This window comes from Podarcis liolepis (genome assembly GCF_965112155.1).
Source record: "Podarcis liolepis genome assembly, chromosome: 2".
NCBI lineage: Eukaryota > Metazoa > Chordata > Lepidosauria > Squamata > Lacertidae > Podarcis > Podarcis liolepis.
In genome coordinates, this window is record NC_139555.1 from 21,382,173 (window position 1) to 21,407,258 (window position 25,086).

General features: G+C 47.1%; 1 protein-coding gene across 6 annotated transcripts; it reads right to left on the minus strand.

Annotated features, from left to right (window-relative positions):
* Positions 1–1,196: 1,196 nt before the first annotated feature.
* TROAP (trophinin associated protein) lies at positions 1,197–25,060 on the minus strand. Of its 6 annotated transcripts, none has more exons than XM_083490038.1 (17): positions 24,914–25,060; positions 23,557–23,804; positions 22,239–22,431; positions 20,606–20,763; positions 19,069–19,150; positions 18,776–18,852; positions 17,321–17,433; positions 16,779–16,822; positions 14,743–14,843; positions 12,668–12,761; positions 11,776–11,900; positions 10,361–10,420; positions 8,836–8,910; positions 6,909–7,007; positions 5,565–5,925; positions 4,670–4,842; positions 1,197–2,138 (listed from the first exon to the last, which is right to left on the minus strand). In XM_083490038.1, exons 2-17 carry the CDS (start codon positions 23,749–23,751, stop codon positions 2,073–2,075), a joined length of 2,016 nt encoding a protein of 671 aa, XP_083346164.1. In that variant the 5' UTR covers positions 23,752–23,804; positions 24,914–25,060; the 3' UTR covers positions 1,197–2,072. The 6 variants fall into 6 exon arrangements, with proteins under 6 accessions (XP_083346164.1, XP_083346161.1, XP_083346162.1 ...); XM_083490035.1 differs by having other exon boundaries at positions 4,670–4,845; positions 24,914–25,059; XM_083490036.1 differs by having other exon boundaries at positions 4,670–4,845; positions 24,777–24,942.
* Positions 25,061–25,086: the final 26 nt, after the last annotated feature.

Here is a 25,086-nt window from a genome sequence, read left to right on the forward strand (position 1 = left end):
GTATGTAACCCGAGGTACCACTGTATTCCCAAAACTGAAAATCTGGACAAAGTTGTTGAGCTCGATATAAGAATTAGAGACCCCAGGTGTATATTTTTATTATTTTAATAATGTTTAAATGTTTCACTTTACTTTATTTAACTTTTTAGAATGGATTAGGCTTGATTGTTGTGTGTTCTGCATTTGAGAGTCTGCCTCTCCCACACTGCATTTCCTCACTCCTTATCTACCCCTGAAAGTGGTCCAAATGGCAGGATGTTTTAGCAAATTGGCTACCCTTAAAGCGATCCGAGACCCAGGAAGAGGATTTTATGACGCTCTTCCCTCGCTGAAGGCTAGGTTGCCAGGATAACGCCAGACATCTGAGACCTAAAATGGTCAAACCCACGGAGCCAAGCATGTTTAGCTTCTCATGAACTGGCCATGTTGTGCGGATGCCTGATGATCGTCTTCCAAAACAACTACTCTATTCCAAACTTTAAAATGGAAAGCGTAATGCTGGTGGCCAACAAAAGAGGTTCAAAGACTCTCTCAAGGCAAATCTTTAAAAAAAGTAGTATAAACACCGAGAACTGGGAAACACTGGCCTGCGAGCGCTCCAGTTGGAGAACAGCCTTTACCAAAGGTGTCATGGGCTTTGAAGACGCTCAAACTCAGGACGAAAGGGAGAAACATGCTAAGAGGAAGGCACGCTTGGCAAACCCTTACCATGATCAACTCCTGTCCGGAAACCTATATCCCCACTGTGGAAGGATGTGTGGATCCATAACTGGCCTCCACAGTCAGAGGACCGTCTCAGTAGTGGCACCCGCCCTGTGGAATGCCCTCCCACCAGATGTCAAGGAAATAAACAGCTATCAGACTTTTAGAAGACATCTGAAAGCAGCCCTGTTTAGGGAAGTTTTTAATGTTTGATGTTTTATCGTGTTTTTAATATTCTGTTGGGAGCGGCCTAGAGTGGCTGGGGAAACCCTGCCAGATGGGCGGGGTATAAGTAATAAATTATTATTATTACTGCTATTATTATTAGCCCCTAAAGTTTGCTGATCCCAGCAAATAAGAGACTCCACACTCCAAGCTGGTCTGGGTCTCTAGCAATGGAAGTGAAACCAACCACCATTCTGTTGCCTGGTAGTGTTTAGCAGAGTTTGCCCCAGCACCTGCAACAACCCTAGAAATCAAACAAGCTGAAAAGGTTTCCCTTTTTAGAAAAGTCTTTATTGACATCATTGTTTATTTACATCGTTGTTTATGAGTCACCTTTTTGTCCAAAAAGGACATCCCAAGGAACTTACAGTTTAAGAACTTTTAACTTAGAAGCACCGCTGCCTTTAAAAAAAGAAAAATAAATTCAGTCCATTAAGTGTTCTAAACCCAAGGACACTGGAAGATGTCACTAACCCGATCACAGCCAGAGCTTGACACCAAACCCATCTTTCGAACCTCACCCTAACCCACCATCTATGGTCAGAAATTATATATCTCTGCCAACTATTTCCCAAAACTGTTACAGGCGTTTACATACAAAGAACGTAAAACACCGACCAAGAAAATTGACAAATTGAGGCAGCTCATGACAAAGTCTTGCTCACTGGAATAATCCTTCTCACCCTTGGGGGAAGAGTTGTGCTCTTGCTTGCAAAAATAGCAATTTAAAGCAATTAGGAAACGTTTTTAATTTTTCTCCTTTCTTCCCACAAAAGGTATGTTTCTTGCATACCATATTAGCGTATTGCCTTTTGCGCCAATGATTTGCAGTTCAGTGAAAGCTGGACTGCAGGTCAGCTTTCCCCTTTCACAGCGCCACCAGCCCCATCTTTTCTGCCATGCACTGGACGCTCTCGGAAAAGGAGGGGAGATTTCGGCTCCTGGTCCTCCCAGGCAACCCCACTGAGATTCAGACTCCCAACAAGATTCGTCAGTGGTCAGGGAGTGAGCTTGAAAGGTAGCAGCTGGAGGTGGATCATCTAAAGTTCAGAAGACAACAGAACACCGTATGTTGGTTCTAAGGAACTTCACTACGCTGTCTCTGTATCCGTGGGTCTGGCAAGCAGGCAGCATAGCCCAGACCTTCACGAGGGCAAAACCCTTTCTGCTTCCATGGGTCGGGATGGGGTTGCAGAGATAGGTATAAAGTGCTGGTGGATAAAAACATGAGCAAAAAGTGTTATTGCAATGAGACACGCGTGGGCTAACCAGGGAAAAAAATATGTTTCTCTGCACATTTGACCCAGAACAGACTGGAGGAGGGTGGCCAACTTTTAAACGCTACATCTCAAGTAAAACTTAAGGGTTTAGGCTCTCAACCTGAGCTCAGGATCCAAAGGAGAATGGAAAGTCACAGAGCTCTGACCCACAATGCCAGCTCCAGCTCCATTTAAATTTATTATTATTATTATTAATTCAACTTATACAACTAAACCCAGAGGTCTCAGGATGGTTCACAACAAGACCACAACATATGAAATCAAACCATAAGCAGTAACTCAATAACACCCCCCAAAAAGCCACATTCTTAAAGGGTGTTGGATGTCAGTATGATCAACCAAAGGCCTGGTTAAAAAGAAACGTTTTTGCCTGGTGCCTAAAGGTATGTAATGAAGGCGCCAGGTGAACTTCCCTGGGGAGAGCATTCCACAGACGGGAGGCCACTGCAAAGAAGGCCCATTCTCATGTTGCCACCCTCCGGATCTCTCGTTGGAGGCGGCACACGAAGGAGGGCCTCAGAATATGATCTCAGGATCCGGGTAGGTTCTTATGGAAAGAGGCAGTCCTTGAGGTATTGCGGCCCTGAGTCATTTAATGCTTTATAGGTCAAAACCAGCACTTGGAAGTTCTAGTGGATTACTGGCATGATGGGGCTAATTCTGAGTTCATGCCATGAGTTCCTCTAAAAAATATATGCATCAGTGCATTGATTTTGCGTTGCCACAGAGCAGCTTTGGCCAGGCCTTTCCCATGCCAAGAGGTGGTTTGGAATTAAATGTGCCATGCATACAAACGTGCTTTGAAGAGAACATGTTTCTGTCAAAGGGAAGTTATTGGTAGGTGTCTGCATCTGACCAGAAACAGGTTCTTCAAATTGCGCAACTCTATATGTGGCATGCAGCACATATACACATCCAACAGCACATTCACACCCAAGGCATGGACTACGTGAGCAGCAAGGGGGAATATGTTGAAAAGCTCCTCAAAGGCTGCTGCTCCTAATGGAAAAGAAATGGAAAAGAGTTGATCACAACCCACCACTGAACTAATGGGCATGGGTTCACAGTGCGGAAGAAACCACATCACAGAGACTTGTTAAATGCTGGCCTCTGCCCAACCTCAAGGGCGAAAAGACAGGTGCAGACATCTCTGCACCACCAATTCCCTGCAAAAGACGTCAGGTAAAAGTTCGCCTTCTCGTGCTGTCGCAGCTGGAAATACAGCCTCTTAAAAGGTAAAGGGACCCCTGACCATTAGGTCCAGTCATGGCCGACTTTGGGGTTGCAGCGCTCATCTCGCTTTATTGGCCGAGGGAACCAGCGTACAGCTTCCGGGTCATGTGGACAGCATGACTAAACCGCTTCTGGTGAACCAGAGCAGCACACGGAATCGCCGTTTACCGTCCCGCCAGAGGGATACCTATTTATCTACTTGCACTTTGACGTGCTTTTGAACTGCTAGGTTGGCAGGAGCAGGGACCGAGCAACGGGAGCTCACCCCATCACGGGGATTCGAACCGCAGACCTTCTGATCGGCAAGCCCTAGGCTCTGTGGTTTAACCGACAGCGCCACCCGTGTCCCGCTTACAGGCTCTTACATGTGAATAAAAGAATGGTGAGGAGTCACCATTCATAATAAATAATAATAATTTATAATTTACTATTTATGCTGGGACACGGGTGGCGCTGTGGTGTAAACCACTGAGCCTTGGGCTTGCAGATCGGAAGGTTGGCGGTTCGAATCCCCGTAATGGGGTGAGCTCCTGTTGCTCAGTCCCAGCTCCTTCCAACCTAGAAGTTCGAAAGCACGTCAAAGTGCAAGTCCGGCGGGAAGGTAAACAATGTTTCCATGCGCTGCTCTGGTTTCGCCAGAAGCAGCTTGGTCATGCTGGCCACATGACCCGGAAAAACTGTCTGCGGACAAACATTGGCTCCCTCGGCCAGTAAAGCAAGATGAGCGCTGCAACTCCAGAGTCATTTGCGACTGGACTTAACTGTCAGGGGTCCTTTACTTTTTTACTTTTATTTATGCCCCACCCATCTGGCTAGGTTTCCCAGCCGGGCTTTGGAGACCTCCAGTCTGTTCACGGAGCTATAGGACACTTAAGCTCTTCACAGAACATATTCCGAGTCCTGGGAATGCTACCAATTGCTCCGGCTAAAGGCAAAGGACTGTTTTGCACGGGGCAGCTTGCTATGGCATGGCGTGCAGCCCATTGGCAAGCCGCAGTCTTCCAAACAATTCTGTCTAGTGAGAAGCAGTGCTTCCATCGTGTGGTGGCACCATTCGGAAACCCGAGGAACAGCCAAGGTTTCATGCCTATGTACAGCAGAAGGTTGGGCAGACTGCTGTGGCACACTGCTTGGTTCAAAAGCAACCTTGTTTACCCCTTGCTGAAGGGGACTGGAAGACAGCACACAGCTCTTTGCTTCATCAAGCTGAAGCACACTGAGATGCTTACCATGGCATCCTGGACCTCCAGCATTTTGGCCACAGGCTCTTTGCATCGCTGCGTCGAGGGCTGCGTGACAGAGGCAAGGCGGGCGGTATAGAAGGCACATTCATCATTTAGGCGTGCCTCGTGGAAGCGCATAGGTGCACTAAGGAGGTCATCCAAGCGCTGCTTGACTTGGTCTACTGGGGAAAAGACAGCAATGGCAAAGATATAATAAATAATAATATACATATATATTCATACATGCATACATGCATGCATACATACATACATACATACATACATACATACCCTGCCCATCTGGCAGGGTTTCCCCAGCCACTCTGGGCAGCTCCCAACAGAATATTAAAAACACGAAAAAATGTCAAACATTAAGATATGGACTATTTTGTAATCAATGATTAATTGCAATTATTACTATAAGACTTTTTAAAGTGTCCTAGCAGCAAATATTTATGGACTATGGCCAAATAGTTCTTAACACCTGAAGGACAGGGAAGACACACAACGAGAGCCAAGTGGAAAAGCAGGGCATTTAAATTAATGTTATTATTTCAGATAGGATCCCTACCACACCAGTTTGTCATACCGCGGAACCTCGGTTTTCGAAAGTAATCCGTTCCGGAAGACTGTTCAACTTCCAAAACGTTCGAAAACCAAAATCTGAAAGCGGAAGCCTCAATACAATAGGGAAACTCAAAACGGAAGCTGCATAGCATGTTCGGGTTCCGGAAATTGTTCAAAAACCGGAACAGTTACTTCCGGGTTTTCGGCGTTCGGGAGCCAAAACGTACGACAATGGAGGCATTCGGGAACTGAGGTTCCACTGTAAAAGGATAGTATTATCACTTGCCTTTAAAAAAAATTAACATGAGAATCAAGTTAATCTATCAGGTCTTACCTGCACTATTTCCACAGGACGACATAAGCCCGAGCAAAGGCACGGAGGTACCACTCCCGCTGGATGCCGGGAGCTGGACTGAAGGCATCCGAGGGATGGGGCAAACAGGTTGCTGGCTGGAGGTCGTGGCATGTGTTGCGCCAGGTTCAGGTGCCATAACAACAGACCCTGGCGCCAGCTTGCAGAGGTGTGGTCCAGGAGATGGCACAGGGGTAGTGAGGAGACCAGGCTTGGGAGCCTCCTGGGCAGGCGAGCAATGATCCGACAACAGTTTGTGCAATTCCCCCAGCGCGGGGGCAATGTCGTGATTGATGCCGTCATTCACCTCCTGTTGCAAGAGCTGAGCAAGGAGCTTGATGCGCTGGGGGAAGAGGAGGACAACGGCTGAAATGGGGCAGGTAACTCTAGCTCAGCCGCTTGATAGGCTTCATCTTGTCTACGGTGGGACCCCCAGGCTGAAAGTAAACCAGACCTCCCAGAATGCCAAAAGCTACCCGGGGGTCAACAGGGACTGAGATGTTCCTCTGCACCCATGAAAGCTAAATAACCCCCCCCCCAAAAAAAAAAATGTATGAAAGCACAATTTGCGCACAACTGGATGCCGTTTCCAATACGATTCCAAGCTCTTGTAGTAATAATTATTATTATTTATTATTTATACCCCGCCCGTCTGGCTGGGTTTCCCCAGATACTCTGGGCGGCCCCCAACAGAATATTAAAAACACGATAAAACATCAAACATAAAAAACTTCCCAAAACAGGGATGCCTTAAGATTTCTTCTAAAAGTCAGATAGTTGTTTATTTCCTTGACATCAGATGTCTTCTAAAAGTCATCGACAGTTGTTCATTTCTTTGACATCTGATGGGAGGGTATTCCACAGGGCGGGTGCCACTATCAAGAAGGCCCTCTCCCTGGTCCCCTGTAACTTCACTTCTCGCAGGGAGGGAACCGCCAAAAGGCCCTCGTAGAACACGGTGCTTCCTTTACAGCAGACTATTCTGATCCAACAGCTGCCTGCTTTTCCCTCTGCAATGCTCTCAGCTTCACCACCCACACCAACCCTACCAGTACTACAGGTAAAGCCAGAATTAGAACTTCATCCTTCTATTTCTTTGAAAAAAAGTTTATTTTCCATCTTTCTCCAACCGCCTCTCTGCAGTAAACTCAACCTCACAATAGAAGAAAATTCAAAAGTTTGAAAAGTTTCAGAAAACCACAAAGGAGAATTGTGTTAAAAGTAACCACCCCATCCTTTTCGTTATCAGAATTTGCAAGCAGATTAGCCGAGTTACGTGCTCGGAGCCAGTTTCCACCTGGGAGAACAATTAACAAAAATGCTTACCTGGAGTTTCCCCATTTCTGGGGTGATCACAGGAACAGCTGCCACCTTCTTTGCCGATGCTGCTATCTCTTCCTTAAAGAGCCGCACAGCAATGCTTTCCTGCGAGAGAAGGAAAAAGTCATCTCGCCTCCCTGGGTTCCACTTCCACCCCACCAAAGCTACCAACCATCGAGAGGGCAGGTGAGGACAAGGAAAAAGTGGGAAAGATGGCAGGATCCACATGCCGGTACCAACAGCGTTCTGACTATATTCTAGGAACCAATTCAGGAGTAGGCTAAAGTTTAGGGAGGAAAAAAACCTACAAAAACATATCAAGCTGGGAAAATGACCATTGCATGCTTGGGTTTAGCAAGTCTGCTGCTACTGGCAAATTAGGCAGCATGCATATAAAAATATACCCCATTTTACAAACATTCAAAACCGTAGCTAGGAAATATGCCTTTGAGCACCTCATAAAAATGGAAAGAGGAAATAGAAGACCTTTCCCATAACACCTCCTCCGTATCATTACTATGCAGTCTAGAGATGTAATGCTGTGAACACCTTTTTTTAAAAAAAAAACTTATACAGAATTAGATCTGACAAATAATCCTCACAACCAATCTTACATGGGGAAGGGGACAGAATGCATGATCTGATTCAGGGTTTCCCAGACTTGGGTCTCCAGCTGCTTTTGGGCTACAGTTCCCATCATCCCTGACCATTGATCCAGCTACATATGGATGATGGGAGTTGTAGTCCAGGCAACAGCTGGAGACCCAAGTTTGGGAAACACTGCTCCAATTGAACACTTTCTGTTGTAGAGTACAGTGGTACCTTGGTTCTCAAACGCCTTGGTTCTCAAACACTGAAAACTCGGAAGTGTTCCAGTTTTCAAATGTTTTTCAGAAGCTGAACATCCGGTGCAGCTTTCGTTTAAGTGCAGGAAGCTCCTGCAGCCAATCTGAAGCCACGCCTTTGTTTTTGAACATTTCGGACGTCGAACGGACTCCTGGAACGGATCAAGTCTGGCACTTTTGTTTTTGCTATTTATTTTGTGTTTTTGCTTTTGAGGCTTTTTCAGTTAATTTTTTTTATGATTGTGTGGAACCCAGTTCAGCTACTGATTGATTGTGTGACTGCAGAAATGGATAAAAGCCCCCCATCTAAACAATGACTATCATCAGTGCAGGTAAGAAAAAAAATAATTTTATTTTTTACCATCTACAATACTGTCTTATTTATTTTATAGCACAGTACACTGATTATTGCTTGCATTTTATGGATCAATAGTCTCGTTAGATAGTAAAATTCATGTTAAAGTGCTGTTTTAGGGGATGTTTTTAAAAGTCTGGAACGGATTAATCCATTTTGCATTACTTTCTATGGGAGAGCGCATCTTGGTTTTGGAACGGACTTCCAGAACAGATTAAGTTTGAGAACCAAGAACTCAAATGACAGAAGCTGCCAGAGTATAAAGATTTACGAGACGCGGGTGGTGCTGTAGGTTAAACCACAGAGCCTAGGACTCGCCGATCAGAAGGTCGGCGGTTCGAATCCCCACGACAGGGTGAGCTCCTGTTGCTCGGTCCCTGCTCCTGCCAACCTAGCAGTTCGAAAGCACGTCAAAGTGCAAGTAGATAAATAGGTACCGCTCCGGCGGAAGGTAAACGGCGTTTCCATGCGCTGCTCTGGTTCACCAGAAGCGGCTTAGTCATGCTGGCCACATGACCCGAAAGCTATACACCGGCTCCCTCGGCCAATAAAGTGAGATGAGCGCCGCAACCCCAGAGTCAGTTACAACTGGACTTAATGGTCAGGAGTCCCTTTACCTTTTTAAGAAACCACATACAAGGCGTATTAAGTGACCGGAATGCATCGGAGCAACATGAATACAAACAGCTGCTCCCACGGGAAAGGGTTCTGAGTTTTATCCACATGAATTTACCCATGCCACAGCAGTGTCATCCTCCTTGGAGTCCACAGAGTCCTTCAATGAGGTGATCTTGCTTGCCAAATTAACCTGGAAAAAGCAAAATGGACAGGGGTTTTTTGGGGTACCAACGGGTTTCAAACCCTGCTATGTTTTTACAGCCAACCTAGTCACACAGCCAGGAATTACTTCCTAGTTCTACGACCAAGGAACCTTTAGGGGAAAGTAAGAGAAATCAAAATCCTGGGAGCATTTTTGTAAGCAACACACACCAAGTTACCACAATCCCAGCTGATGCTCAAAGAGGGAAATTTTGTACACAGTATAGCATCCCTTCGGCAGCAGCTCATTGCAGCGACTAATGCTAAAATACATATGCACACATTTTTGCATTTAAAGAAAGAAGCAAAAATTCAAGTACGTGGCAGATGAGTTTGTTGGTGGGCAAAAACAAGGGGGAAAATAGAGCCTCCATCTAGGATCCCCACCCTCCAGAAAATATAAAATAAGGGCTATACACCCTCAAGTATCATGTGCTGCTGTGCTTGTGAGCCCACTGAGGAATCTCCCCACCATAGCAAGATGCTGAATGAGTAAGAATGGACAAGGACTTGCAACAACACTTTGCAGTGTTGAGTGACCCTATTCAGGATGCTGCATTTGATTTTCCCATTCCCCACCTCGTCTTCCGCTTCAATCCCCGGTCAATCACTCATCATTCCGCAGCTACCGAGCATGTTCAGTCTTCGTGGGGCTGTTCCACCAACTCTTTATGTTTGTTTTTCCTTTTTGTATTTCTGCCAACGCTCCTTTAAACCTGCCAACATGTCTTTCTTGGGCACCTATGCTGCTGTTTCAGCCGTGTAACGACTGGCCCCCAGAAAACAGATTGTCTCAAGTATATCCAATGCCTATTCCACAACGGCAAGTCTTCTGACTTACGCAGGAATTGGTACGGTCAGTGGGAACCAGGGATCTTTTAAGAAGTAAAAAAAGCAAAGGACCCCGGGACGGTTAAGTCCAGTCAAAGGCAACTATGGGGTTGCGGCGCTCATCTCGCTTTCAGGCCAATGGAGCTGGCATTTGTCCACAGACAGCTTTTTGAGTCAAATGGCCAGCATGACTAAACCGCTTCTGGCGCAAGGAGGACCGTGACAAGTGCCAGAGTGCACGAAAACACTGTCTACCTTCCCGCCGCAGTGGTACCTATTTATCTACTTGCACTGGTGTGCTTTCAAACTGCTAAGTTGGCAGGAGCTGGGAAAGAGCATAGGGAGCTCACCCCGTTACACAGATTTCAATTGCCGACCTTCTGATCGGCAAGCCCAAGAGGCACAGTGGTTTAGACCACAGTGTTGCCCGCGTCTATCTTTAAGAGCATCCTACTTACTAAGGATTCCAATACCTGCTCACAGAAGTAGGAATGGGACATTTCAGAGGGTTTTTGGTAAAGGACTCTCAGATAGTTCATTATCTGAGCATTTTTAGCGTATCAGTTCCTGCCCTCTTACTTGGTTTAGATAAAGCACTGGGCACCCACCTTCTTAGCTTTAATGCAGGAAGAAACAGGCGCCCGGTTCCGTATCCAGGGACTGCGATGCTGGTCCAACATAAGAGAAAGTTTTCAGAGGATAGTGTGATGGGAGTCACAGTGAACAGCAAGGCACATAACTTGAAAAAGATGAAACTAACAACTCCATCGTTCTGCCCGGATACTGAGGTCCAGCGCCGAGGGCCTTCTGGCGGTTCCCTCACTGTGAGAAGCCAAGTTACAGGGAACCAGACAGAGGGCCTTCTCGGTAGTGGTACCCGCCCTGTGGAACGCCCTCCCACCAGATGTCAAAGAGAAAAATAACTACCAAACTTTTAGAAGACATCTGAAGGCAGCCCTGTTTAGGGAAGCTTTTAATGTTTAATAGGTTATTGTATTTAAGTGTTTTGTTGGAAGCTGCCCAGAGTGGCTGGGGAAACCCAGCCAGATGGGCGGGGTATAAATAAATTATTATTATTATTATTATTATTATTATTATTATTATTATTATGAAAGAAGATGCTCAACTGTCGAGCATACATTCTTCATGCAGAAAATCAATACCTGCCATCTCTAGTTAAGAGGATCCCAAGCGGCAATGCCCCAGACCCCAGAGAGCCACTGTCAGTCACAGTAGATAACATGGGGCTAGGTGGCTCAGTGGGCTGACTCAGGACAAGGCAGCTCCCAGGTTCTTGCACCACTTTAAAACATTTCTTTCCCACTCTGCCTTGCCATTCATTTCCAACAATAAGATAATCACAATGAAGTTCAGCTGATTAAAAGAAAAACAGAGAAACATGATAACTATTCTTATTCACTACGAGCCTCTGCGAAAGGGGCCAGACGGTCAAAACACATTAGAGTGGGTTGAGAGTCAAGCATTTCTGGGGAGCTTGCACCATAGCTAGTGGGCTACCACAGAAAAGGCCCTATTTCCCCAGTTGCCACCTGCTTAACCTCTGAAAACGGGAGGCGCCTGGAAAAGGGCTTCTCAAAATGATGTTACTGGCCAGACAGGTTCAAAAGGGCACAGGTGGGGCACCCTAGGTACAAGGCATATAGGGCTTTATGTTTTCTGTGGGGTTTTTTAACCCAAACTGCCAGTTGTGTCTGAAATTACACAGGAAGCCAGCACAGATGTTTTTTGGCATGGGTAATATATGTTGCCAGCAGCAGGGATGATGCACAGTCTGCTGGTTTCAGACTATTAAGCCCAAGACAATAAAGGATAGGGCTGGTAACTAATCTCTGGTCCCAGCCCACCAGAGCTACATTTCCCTCCTGTTTCACCCCAGCAGCGTCAACACAAATGGTGGTTTTCCAGGACATGCCCATAGCTAGCTAGGAAGTGGATGCAGACTTCTGGGCAAGACTTTTAGCAACAAAGCGGCAGGCAACCTCGCCAACCCTGAAGCACAAACCGAGGATTGCGGGGAAGCAATGGGAACCCTCCGAGCTAATCCATAGGGGGTATGGTCAGCAGCTGAACATCTTCCACCTGGTGTGTTGGCTAGCTGGGCTTCAGAAGCTTCCAATTTCTGCAGACCTGTGAAATGGGACAGAAAGGGGGGGGGACCAGTTATATTATTATTTTATGATTTTCAGTTTTATACATTACAATAATTTTACAATCATTTTAGCATTTCAAAACTCAACTTCCTTCCCCCTCTTTCTGTGCTTCCTTAAATTTGTTTTTTCTATTTTCTGCATATTCCAAATTAACTTAATTTACTCATTTATTCATCTGCTTTAATCGTATACTCTTATAAAACTGCAAGCTATTACAATAATCCTGCTAATGTTTACAGTTTATTTGTAAATATTCAATAAGCCATTTCCACTCTTTTATAAAAAGTTTGTCGTCTTGATTTCTTATTCTTCTGGTAAGTTTCGCCATTTCTGCATATTTCATAAGTTTTTGTATCCATTCTTCTTTCACCAGGACTACTTCTTTCCATTTTTGGGCAAGTAACATTCTTGCCGCTGTAGTTGCATACATGAATAAATTTCTATATAGTTTGGGTAGTTCTATCCCGATAATTCCCAAAAGGAAGGCTTCTGGGGGTTTTTACAAACCTTATTTTAAACATCTTTTTTGATTCATTATATATCATTTCCCAGTAAGCTTTATCCTTACTACAGGACCACAACATATGATAAAAAGAAACTTCTTTCTCTTTACATTTCCAACACTTATTTGATTTTGATTTAGGAAAAATCAATGATAAGCCATGTGCTTTGATACCACGAACTTGCAACTCCAAGCAGCCGCGAGGAGGACAAACGCCGAAGCAACTCCACTGTTACGTATACCTTTAAGACGCTGTGTGGAGCGGCAGGACACACGCCCAAACTTTTCCATTGAGCGCACACTTGTGCAGGGCAATGGCAAACAGGCACTTTCCCCCTAGAGGAAAAGAAACAATCAGTTTGCAGCTGTCAACAGTGCAAGCCTTGCTCCCAGAAGGTCTTCTCCCACCCAGTTTCCCGCCAGGGTGACTCTGTACACAACTGACTAAGAATGTACTTTTGCAGGAAGACGGTTGGGGAAACGGGTTGAGCGGACAAAGAATCCAGTAGCCAGCCGGTTGTGGACCAGTGTGCCCAGCTGTTTTTATATCCATTTAGACTGGGGGGGCATCCTTTTTCAGCCTAAGGGTCACTTCTTCTTCTTCTTCTTCTTCTTATTATTATTATTATTATTATTATTATTATTATTATTATTTTAACCTTTGCAATTAATTTGCCTAAGATTCAGGACAAAGCACCACGTTTCAGAAATCCCCCCCCCGACAATTCCACCTTTGAAATCCTGGACATGTCAGGGACAATCCAGACATATGGATTTGACTGGCCAGTTAAACCAGGTGAGGGCAGTCCAGGGGTCAGCAAACTTTTTCAGCAGGGGGCCGGTCCACCGTCCCTCAGACCTTGTGGGGGGCCGGACTATATTTTTTTTTGGGGGGGGGAATGAACAAATTCTTATGCCCCTCAAATAACCCAAAGATGCATTTTAAATAAAAGCCCACATTCTACTCATGTAAAAACACCAGGCAGGCCCCACAAATAACCCAGAGATGCATTTTAAATAAGTAAAGGGACCCCTGACCATTAGGTCCAGTTGCAGACAACTCTGGGGTTGCGGCGCTCATCTCGCTTTATTGGCCGAGGGAGCCGGCGTACAGCTTCTGGGTCATGTGGCCAGCATGACTAAGCCGCTTCTGGCAAACCAGAGCAGCACACGGAAAACACCGTTTACCTTCCCGCCGGAGTGGTACCTATTTATCTACTTGCACTTTGATGTGCTTTCGAACTGCTAGGTGGGCAGGAGCTGGGACCAAGCAACGGGAGCTCACCCCGCCACGTGGATTCGAACCGCCAACCTTCTGATCGGCAAGTCCTAGGCTCTGTGGTTTAACCCACGGCGCCACCTGCGTCCCCGTTTTTAAATAAGTAGACTCATGTAAAAACACGCTGATTCCTGGACCGTCCGTGGGACGGATTTAGAAGGTGATTAGGCCGGATCCAGCCCCCGGGCTTTCGTTTGCCTACCCATGGGGTAGCCGATGGGTCTCAAACCCCCAGTGAGTTAGGGACTTTCCCTCCATGCGAAGACAGGCTCTGGTGGATTGAGCAGATGAGACCAATAATGGGCCCAACAGACAAGAAGGCAGTTTCTGCATGGGCTATAAAGGGAAGTGAGGGGTAGATGGGACTCATTAGCCTGGGAAGGTAGCCCATCTAGGAGAAGGAAACCTCTGATCCTAAAGCTCTACTGCCTTGTGGGATTTCCTGTGGAGAAGGCTAAGGAGTAAACCCTACACAGAAATCCAGAGTGGAGTCCCTAAGACAGTTGGATGGTGCCTTGTACACCTCCTTCTGGCAACTCCTTCTGCAGCCCATCTGGTGACCGATGTATTGCTCTGCTTTCCTTTGGAGGTCTTGCCGTCTGGGCAGCCCAGGATCTCCATGCACACTGCTCAGGCTTGTGCCCCAGGGAGGTCGCTTTGGTTCTGCAAACACAGTGGCTTGACTTCACCCCCAGAGGCTCACTCTATTATCTCTTGAGACAGATGGATGCCAACAGCAGCAGCAAGGAGCAGAGCAAGGTCTCACTTGTTGTATTCCAGAATGCTAATGGGAATCCTCAGCTGTTTCACACCAGACACCTTCCTTGGGATTGTTCCACCAACCCTCTGGAGATTGCAGCTGCCTTTTCCCCCCTGAATGCCCACCTAGGAGCAAATCAGCACCCCAGGAAGTAGAGGAGCGTGAGAGGAAAGCACATGCTGCTGGGCGTTGAACCCAGCAGTGGAAACTGGGACAGACACCTGGTGACAGGGAGGGCACTACAGAAATCAAGGCCTCCAATACTGTACTCTGCTCACCCTAGTGCTCAGATCGGCAGTTGCCCTTAGGGCCGAATGGCTCACGCCGATGTTCAGCAGGATGCTAGCTTTGGCAGCCGGGTCGGGCACGAACCCGTCATCTGCAAATACAAGGGACAAAGTTGGCAAGCAGGCAGGCAGCCTCACCATTAGCTCCTGCTGTTCACATTCTAAAGGAAACCAAGAACAGCTCTCTGCGAAGCAGGTCGCGCAGCCTTTATAACCAGTTTGGTTTTGCTCTGTGTTATTCCCCACTTGCATGCTTTGTTCTCAGCAAGACATGAGAATTTCAGGAAGCGGCAATTCAGGCACTGTATATGGAATGCCAACTGAAGATAAGGAATACGGCTAAGACCATTATTATCAAAATACACACGCAAGCTCTTTCAGTTTTTGACTTTTATGCTAATTAGGGCTGGGTGATATATCAATATACAGTGGTACCTCGGGCTAAGTACTTAATTCGTTCCGGAGGTCCATTCTTAACCTGAAACTGTTCTTAAGCTGAAGCACCACTTAAGCTAATGGGGCCTCCTGCTGCCGCCGCACCGCCGGAGCACGATTTCTGTTCTCATCCTGAAGCAAAGTTCTTAACCTGAGGTAATATTTCTGAGTTAGCGGAGTCTGTAACCTGAAGCGTATGTAACCTGAAGCATATGTAACCCGAGGTACCACTGTATCATTGAAAAGCAGTTTGAAGTCTGTATTGTGATATCCATTTCATCGTCTTTAATCTTACAATGCGTGCGCGCCATGCAAAAATCACAATGTGGGAAAAACTGAAGCCAGACGATGCTTCTCTCGATTCCTGCAGCCTCTGTTAATTCTGACGGCTCAGCAGTCCCCTTTCTCATGCAGGGGGCAGCAAATCACAATGCAGGAAAAACCGTGAAGCCAGCCAATGCCTCTACATAGCTCCATCCTTATTTCAGACATTGTAATATATCAGTATATCTCGCTGGTGATATAACATGAAGTTGAAAATCAGGTATCACCCAGCCCTACCGTTAGCTTCCACATAGCTCCATTCTTATTTCATACGTCGTGATGTATCGGTATATCACAATGTTTAACTGGAGATATGCAATGTTGGAAACCAGAATATCTCCCAGCCCTACTGCAAATGCTTGCCATCACATTTTTATCTACACCCATAGCGGGCAAGAATGCAAGCCTGTTGGTGCGCTAAAAGGGGAGAGAGTGCTGGATTTTGGACATTGCTATGACATATTCTTATGCACGGCACAGGCACTTGAGGAGAAGTGGTTCTGGCTGATGGCACAGTGCATGAATCAGCTGGGAATGGCAGCGTGTATGTTATTTTACTTTTTTACATACAGTGTTAAGTTAGGAAGAAAGAAAAGGGGGGGGAATGGTGAGTGGGGTGGGGTCGGGTGGCAATGCTTCTATTCTTCTGTTTAGGTATACGTGTGGGGTTTTGCATCAGCGTCACTTGTGTGGGTTCTCTTGTTGTATTTCTTTGGTGGTGAGAGAGGTTGGGGGTGTATGTTAACAGTTTAAACACTAAACTGTCAAATGAATTACATGTGCCAAGTTTGGAAAATAATCTATTACCCATATCATGTCTTGTGAAGCAAGGGTTCAAAGTACAGTGGTACCTCGGGTTACATACGCTTCAGGTTACAGACTCCGCTAACCCAGAAATAATACCTTGGGTTAAGAACTTTGCTTCAGGATGAGAACAGAAATCGTGCTCCGACGCCGCAGCGGCAGCAGGAGGCCCCATTAGCTAAAGTGGTGCTTCAGGTTAAAAACAGTTTCAGGTTAAGTACGGACCTCCGGAACGAATTAAGTACTTAACCCGAGGTACCACTGTATCTTTCTCCGATTCAGGTTGTACAATCGGAGAAGGCAGGCAAAGTTGCTGCAGCTTCACTGAAAAATGGCCGACTTGTGTTACAAGACCAACCAAGCTGTGAGAATGAGTCTGGGGCATGTGTGAAAGCTGTCTAACAATGCACGCTAACACCCGTCCATGTGTCTGGATAGAAAAGAATGATGGTGCGGCCACTCACCTTTCCATGGTGTCCCTGTGATTTCCTTCTTCCCAGCCGAGTCACTGTTTTAAGAGCAGACAGGAATGAAAGGTTACACAAGCCTCAAAACAGCCAACATATGTGGAACACATGTCTGCTGGCACCCCCCTTTACAAGGACACAACAACAATCACACACACACACCGTGGTTTTATGCTGGGATGTATTATTGGCAGAGGGTAAAGGCACGATTCAGAGAGGAACAAGTCACAAACTTTTACACTCTTCCCATACCTACTGATCAAGGACGAAGGACACTCTGTAACCTTGGCTGTAGACATCAATCTGAAAAGTGCAGGCAAGGTGAGAAGGTGGAGTACAGAAGAGTTGGAAAGTAGGACTTTGCTGTGGAAGTGAGAAGGGACTTCCCTACCTAACACCACCCTGAGATATACTGGGAAACCAGGGCAAGCAGAACAATGGAATTTTTTATTTGCCATGCCTTGTGGCTTCACAATACCCTTGCATTTCACAAATGACGCAAGCTGCCGCCCCAACTGAGCAGCCAGTTCTTTCCTCACCTTTGCGTTGCAATGCCCCCCTCCAGACCTTCTGCCTCGGGCCTGGGGGCAGAATCTTGGAGCTTGCCCACTCCCGGGTTCTCCGTGGGTCGGCTTGGCTTCACCACCTCCACCTGAAGCAGACCTCAAATAGAGTCAGAGATGCAAGGCAAGCAGCGCCCAGGCATTATTCCAGAGGAAAGAGGCACAAAGTCAGGCAAGACAGCAATCACGCAACAGGGCTAGCCATACACACAGCGGTGTAGCTAGCTGCTTGGGCGCCCAGGGGGGCGTGGGCACCATGCACGGGGAGGAGGGAAGCACTGTAGTGCAGCTGAGGGCGAGGCAGCGGGAAGACCGAAGCCCCCCACTGCTGTTTTGGGCCGTGCGGAGCCCGCGTCACACCCAGGAGAGATGCGTGGCTCGGGCGCAGTAACAGTCCCAGGAGAGACGCTTGGCTCGGACGCGTGGCTCGGGTGCACCCCGCAGTATGGAGTCCAGTTCACCTCTCCCCCCCCCCCCGAGATACGCCTCTGCATACAGAAACACGTTGCCAGGTTAAAAGGGAAGCCTATCAGCTTTGGGCAGGAGGTCATAGGTACAGATACAGCTGTCCACAGACCTCGCCGTCAATGCACACTAAAAGGTGGAGTTGAGAACGGTCCTCTACTAAAGTTTGTATGAAGGGCAGAACAATTATTTAAAAGTGTAAGAAGCACAAACAGCATCAGGGGTAGTGTGTGTTCTTAGGTGTGCTAGCAACCAGGACTGGGTGCAAAAACGACTAGAACTATCACCTTTCAAAACATGCTGAAGTTTTCTTCCCCTTAATACCCTGGAGAAGGAGTTAAGTATTCTAAGCCATTTGTGTGCAACAGAGAGAGAGAGAGAGAGAGAGAGAGAGAGAGAGAGAGAGAGAGAGAGAGAAATGATTCCTACAAAATGCTGCTGCATATGGTGCCATTTTGGAACAATAATTTTAGTGGAAATCCTCAGTACCCACTTTGGGCAGGACTTCCAGCGAGGAGGATTTAGAGGTTAAAAAAAAAAGTCTGGATGGCTGGTCAAGTTAGCATCCACTGCATTACACCCTGATCTCCCACCCTACCTCACGCTTAGAGGACACAATCCCAATTCTTGCTTGCCAGGGACTCTTCCAACCACAAGCCTACACAGTGGTACCTTGGAAGTTGAACGGAATCTGTCCTGGAAGCCCATTTGATTTCCAAAACGTTCAGAAACCAAGGTGCGGCTTCCAATTGGCTGCAGGAAGCTCCTGCAGCCAATTGGAAGCATCGCAAGGTGTTCGTTAACCAAGGTACGACTGTATGCACTTATTAGCTAGCACAGCAGCTCCAAAGCAAACATCTTCAGAGGCAAGTTCAACCTTTTTCACACCTTCCCAAATCCCAGCATTCCTTGCCAGGGTTGCCACCAGATTATCAGAAAAAATGAAGAAAAGCATCAGTTACCTACCCGAGGCCCAGTGTTCTCAAATGTAGCCGACCGCATCTTAAGCTGCTGAGTGTTTGAGGACTGTGGCTGATTCACATCTGTTGTGGGACAAGAGAGTTGGGGTTTTTTTAAGGAAACCAGGGGGGGAAATGTTTCATTTGTCATTTGACAGCAATTTCTCTACACCCATAAGCATTTGTTTTGAATATTTCAAAGTCCCACCAGATTGCAAACACAAGGAGCCGCATGAAGACTCTGCCTGACCAGACCCTGTTCTCCCAGGTGCCAAGAAAGAAACCCAACTTCAGTCGTACCTTTTGAAGTTGATCTGGAGATGTACGACATGCGAGGAAGATTCGCGGCATGAGCCCCTGTGTATAACGATCCTCGACCAGTCTACAAGGAGAGAGAAATGGAAGTCCAGCATTCCCAAGGAAATGAAGTCCAGTATTTCCAAGTTACTGCTATGCTAGGCCTGTTTCCCCACATTACAGTCACCAGGACCCCATGCAATAGCTTCCATAGCTTTGAGAAAATGGCTAACTAGAGCACACATCAAAAGCAAGGCATGCATCTAGGCTGGAGGGGCAGGCTCAGACCCAAGACAGAGTGAAATCAGGACAGAGTTATGCTTAATGGTTGTGTGACCATTAATTTAGCACCAGCATGGAACACCTTTCCCAATACGAAGACGGACTACTTTGTTCACATCCCTATGGGCCAGCCTTTCAGTTCTCGCTATTTATATAACGCTTCCGACAAAAAGTTGTTAAAGATGCCTTAAGAACAGGTTTCAACAAACATTTCAGCAAGCCTAAATGCCAGCACACAAAAATTAAACACAAGTGCACAACAGCACAGCACTGAAGCCGAAATCACAAAACGTAAGTCAGAATTGAATCCATACACAGACAGACAGAAGCAGATGGTCAAGCAGAATTTCCTTCATTGAAAGCTCCATCTCATGAGCTATAAGGGCAGGGTTGGCCCAAGACATTTTAGCACCTGAGGCGAACCATGAAATGGTGCCCCGCTCCATGCCAGGAAAGAAGGGATGGGAGAACGTCTACATCAGGAACAAGAGGGAATATCGATCTACACTGGCATCCGTTGCCCCTGTCAGTGGCAGACCGGGCAAGTCTCAAATTTCAGCTGTGTGATGAAATTTCAGCCCTGTGAGACGCCAAAATTTGGTGCTCCCACCTCTTACCCTCCATAGTTCAATATAGCGTGCTCCATCGTTCTAAATCATAGTTGTGGCGCCCTCTGCAGCACCCTCGAGGCTCCACACCCAATGTGACCAAACTGGTCGTGCTCTCCTAAATCTGCCTTTGCCCTTGTGGATCCTGCCGCCTGAAGCAGTTGCCTCGCCTTGCCTTATGAGTGGGCCGGCCCTGTGGAAGATAAACTAAAGACCTCCCTTAGCTCAGAGCTCTTGCCCAGAGCAGGGGAGAGACCCTGTGGCCCAACTCAAGATATTGTTGAACTCTCAACTTCCACCAGCTCCTGGCAACCTGCCCACTGGACAAGAATGAAGTTGAGGGGAGCCCAGCGGTATTTGGATGGCCACAGGTTCTCCACCCCAGGCCTAGAGGTATAAACTACGTACATACATGCTGGATACGTGCTCTATTCCAGTGCTCCCCAAACTTGGGTCTCCAGCTGTTTTTGGACTACAACTTCCATCATCTCTAGCTAGCAGGACCCGTGGTCAGGGATGATGGGACTTGTAGTCCAAAAACAGATGGAGATCCAAGTTTGGGAAAACCTGATCTATTCCATTTCAACACAGCAGACAAGCACACGCCACACAAATGCACAACAGCACTGATGTATACGGTAGAGACTTACCCCAACAATGCTTGAGCATGCTCTATTCCCTCTTAAAGGAACTCGTCCGGCCAGGCTGGGCTTGTGGGCTGCACTTACCATGTGGTTTGTCAGCCCTGTGTTGGACAGGATGCTGGCAAGAGCCGCTACATCTGGCACAAACTCAACTGTGCTCACTTCTGCAAGGGAAAAAATATGTTTGGGGATCATATCAGCAGCACAGAGAAGTAGGTAAGTGTAGTCGGTGGTGATGGGTAATCCAATGCGGTTGGTCAACCCACATACCTCAAAGCTGGTCTCCAAAGCTCTGGAATATTCTCCTAGCCCTGCATGGGACGTGTCCTCAAAACGGCAAGAGCCAACTCCAAGAATGATACCAGGATCCCCAATAGGGGATTTAAGTCTAAGATCATCCAGAGTATAGTCTGTCACAAGCAAACAGCATGGTACAGTGCAGAAGGAGAAACTAGGTGTTTTTGCTTCTTTTTTACAGACTAAAAAATGGGTTAAAATAGGATAGAGATCATTGCAGGTTGAGAAACTGGTTTAAATCTAAATAGCTGAAGCAAATGAACACAGGGAGCTATAAGAACCACATCACTGTTTATCCCCACTCATAGGTTGCCTGGTAAACGGCCCAGTTTGATTCCTCCATCAGATATCCCAACTTAAGAAACAAACCCCTTTTCCACTTGAGTAGTTTCATTAAAAAAAAGGTAAAGGACCCCAGATGGTTAAGTCCAGTTAAAGGTGACTATGGAGTTGCGGCGCTCGTCACACTTTTCAGGCCAAGGAAGCCGGTGTTTGTCCACAGACAGGTTTTCCGGGTCATGTGGCCAGCATGACTAAACCGCTTCTGGCACAACGGAACACTGTGATGGAAACCAGAGCGAACGGAAACGCTGTTTACCTTCCTGCCACAGTGGTACCTATTTATCTACTTGTACTGGTGTGCTTTCGAACTGCTAGGTTGGCAGGAGCTGGGACAGAGCAACAGGAGCTCACTCCGTCGCAGGGAAGTTGCATTAATCCACTAGTTAAAACCCAGACATGCAATTTTGTTTTCCCTTCAAAGACATCGGGTCTTTCAAAACCAATAATGAGTCTTAGCTGTGATCAGCCGCAGTTTAAGTACCCTGTTGCACCTTCGTGTGTGTGTGTTTCAAGGTTATCCTTGTAAGGAACTGAGCGAGGTGGCACATGCTTTTTGCAGTAAAACAGTGAATATGCAGAAAAGGCTGATAGCCACGCAACCACCCTTTCTACCTCAAGATATTTATTTGTGCTACGTTAGAATCAAGGGCTTTTCACAATGACTCTAAAGCAGCTTATCTTTACCAACAGTCATCAGAGGCAGGTTAGGCCAAGACCACCTAACAAGGCTATAAAACAAGGTTTTCTGCATCGAGCGCCGTATTCCAGCTAGCCATTGTCCCCAGGCGGAGGTCAATTCACCTCCCTTACATTTTATGATTTAGCAAGCAGCAGAGCCCAAACAACCAGAGCTCAGCCAAAAACCCATCAGCATGGACCACTCATTCTATCAAGTTAAGGCCAGTCGCAAAACATGGTTCACAATGATTCATCTCTGCCAAAAACAAAACAGCAGCAGCAGCAGCACACTAGGAAGATCCTTTGCTGTCATGATCAATACCTTTGCCATTGGGCACGTGACCCTCATTCCTGTGACCCGATGTGCTCAGAAGCATCTCTCCCAGGGGTTTTCTAGAAAGGATCTTGGGCATTACCCCAGATGCAGGGTCCACCGCAGCAGCATCAGGTACTAAACCAGAGTGAGGAACCTTGCTCATCTCGATCCCTTTCCTCCTCGCGTTGGACAGACATGCCTAGAGGGAAAAGGAGAGAGACAAGGATTCTACTCGTTCCAGTGCTATGTTCCAATCAAAAGGCTTGTCGCCATTCAGGAAAGGGCAACCGAATTCTGGAAGAGGGCAAGCCTGCAAGTGGGAAGAAGACAGGCTCCCTGCGAGTGAGGCCATTCTATTGTCAGAACAATAACTCCTGAGTCCCGGTGCTCAGCACAACCAGACCCCCAAGGTATACAGTGTTTCCCAAACTTGGGTCTCCAGCTGTTTTTGGATTACAGTTCCCATCATCCCCAACAACTGGTCCCACTAGCTAGGGATGATGGGAGCTGTAGTCCAAAAACAGCTGGAGACCCAAGTTTGGGGAACACTGATTTAGATAAAAGGCAAAGAAGGGGAGATGTGATAGATAGATAGATAGATAGATAGATAAGATAGATAAGATAGATAGGGTATGATTATGCACGCATTGAAAAAGTGGGTGGATAAGAGGTACTTATTCACTTCCACAAGAAGCAACGATGGCCCCCAACTTGGAGGGTTTTAAAAGAGCACCAGGCAAAGTCAAGGAGGACAAAGCTATCGACGGCTACCTCCAATATCAAAGGCAGTACATCTCTGAATACTAGTGGCTGGGAATCGCAGGTGGAGAGAGCACTATTGTTTTCAGACTTCCCATAGGCATCTGGTTTGTTGCTTTGAGAACAGAATACTGGACCAGATGGGCCATTGGGCCTGATCCTGCAGGGCCGTTCTTATGGGAAATGCTGACAGCCCTCTGCACTAAGGCTGTACATCAAAAGTGTTTGGCAAGGAAAGTGCTCTAAAACAGGAAATGAGGATGCAAGGACTGATTTGACAGACTAAGCGGGGATAGGATCTAGAAATGGGAGATCAGCACAGGGCATTTCCGACTGCTGAAAATTCTACCTAGGTTTCTATTTGCAGCCTTCGGCAGCTACCACCCAAGCAGATTTCAAGCTTGTTCTGAAAACCTCGAGGGCTAGAAACCATTTCATTAAAAAGTGAATACCAGCACTGAAAGAGTGAGAGGCTGCAACAAGCAGGATGCAACACAGGTAACAATTTTCTCAAATCGGAGAGGGAATACCTAGCCTAAGCCAAAGGCAGCTCCACCACACTCACCTGATGAAGGCTATTCTGTGGCTGCTGCCGAGACTGCTTCACCTCTCGTGGGATTCTGCTTTTGCGCAGCACTGGGATCTTGCTGCTGCTCAGGGCACCTGAAGCAAGCGACGCACTTTTCTCCCGTCCTTCTCCTGCAGAGGTCACAGGAAGGGGCAAGACTTCTTGCAAGTTTTCCTTCCCAACTCGAGCCATTTAGAATTCCTGTGCTGATCCTACGGTCGAATCCTTTGTGGCAGTATTTGCACCTATGGGTAGGGGAGAGAAAAGGCTTTTGAAGCAAGGAAAGAGAGTGAGAGGCACAAGGAAGCCACCTATGGGGCAAGACTAATGCAAATAATAGTATTTGTTCCCCACAACAAATGCTTGGTTTGCTGTTTTTTAGCTGGCGAGCACAGCAGGCTAACTGTATGCCTTCAAAAGTGTACCGAAGAGCTTTAACACAACCAGGTACCCAAACTGGACCCAAACCGTTCCTTCCTTTGCCTGCTGTCACCTGGTAAAATTCTTTTCAGCAGGCTGTTAACAAAGGTGTGACCGGAAAGTTTGGTGAATGGTCACAGAAATCAGACAGTGAGAAATATTCAAACATACAATCAGCATCAGAAACCCACAAAATGCTCACGTAACTAGCGATGGCTCATCTGTACACGCACGCGTCACTTTTCGCCGCGTCTGCGCATGCGCAAATGACAAAACCCAGAAGTAACACACTCCGTTACTTCCGGGTTGCCGCAAAGTGCAACTCGAACACGCTCAACATGAAGCATATTCAACCCGAGGTTTGACTGTACAATCAACGATGCTAATTGTTCAGATGCCAAATTGTGTTATTTTGTTCCGCCGCTGCCCCCCGCCCGCCTCATGCTAGAATTGATGGTTTGATCATTTACTTTAACTCTGCCTTCCAAAAACATATCAATTCCAATGACACACCAGTCAGAATAACGAACCCTTAGTACCGCAGCTGCAGTTTTGTTTTTTTTAACGACTTCCATTGGCGTTTAACGGTCCTACAACAAACGATGAAGAAATTCAAACTCTCTCTTTCCTTCTTCTCGCGTGCGGCTATTAGTCTAGAATAATTCTGCCTTTGACGTGACGGCGGGCGTCCGGGAAAATCCGGGCGCGTGGCGGCAGCCCCACCCCGCTGGCCCCTTCAAACTCCTCGGTCTCCCTACGATACCGAAGAACCAAAGCTCGACTCGCTGGCCGCCTACCGAATCCCGGAGGCCAAACGTTTCGCAGGACGCTTCGGAGCTCAGTTAAGGCTTCCATTCCTTCATTCCCTCAGTCCCCTTCCCTTGAACCCCGGACCCTCTTCTCTCGCGCAGCCCTTCTTCCCCTCCCCGCCCACCTGCCTCCGGCCAACTCCTTTCCTTTCCTCCTCCGCCGCCGCCTCCTTCTCCTCAGGCGAGGCCGTTGACGCGCAGCCATCCGCCTCTCCCGAATCAAGTTCATAAAGCAGCGGGACGAGCTGATTGGCTTCTCCGCTCCCTCACGTGGCCCGGCGGAAGGGGCGGGGCCGCA

Excerpts from the sequence above, each read along its gene's own strand:
- TROAP (XM_083490035.1), bottom strand. The coding sequence starts at position 23,751 with ATGGCTCGAGTTGGGAAGGAAAACTTGCAAGAAGTCTTGCCCCTTCCT. Across the intron at positions 20,764-22,238 it reads TCACGTGCCCAATGGCAAAG|AAGTGAGCACAGTTGAGTTT; the intron begins GTATTGATCATG and ends TTTCCCTTGCAG. Across the intron at positions 5,926-6,908 it reads CAGAAATGGGGAAACTCCAG|CGCATCAAGCTCCTTGCTCA; the intron begins GTAAGCATTTTT and ends CTCTTCCCCCAG.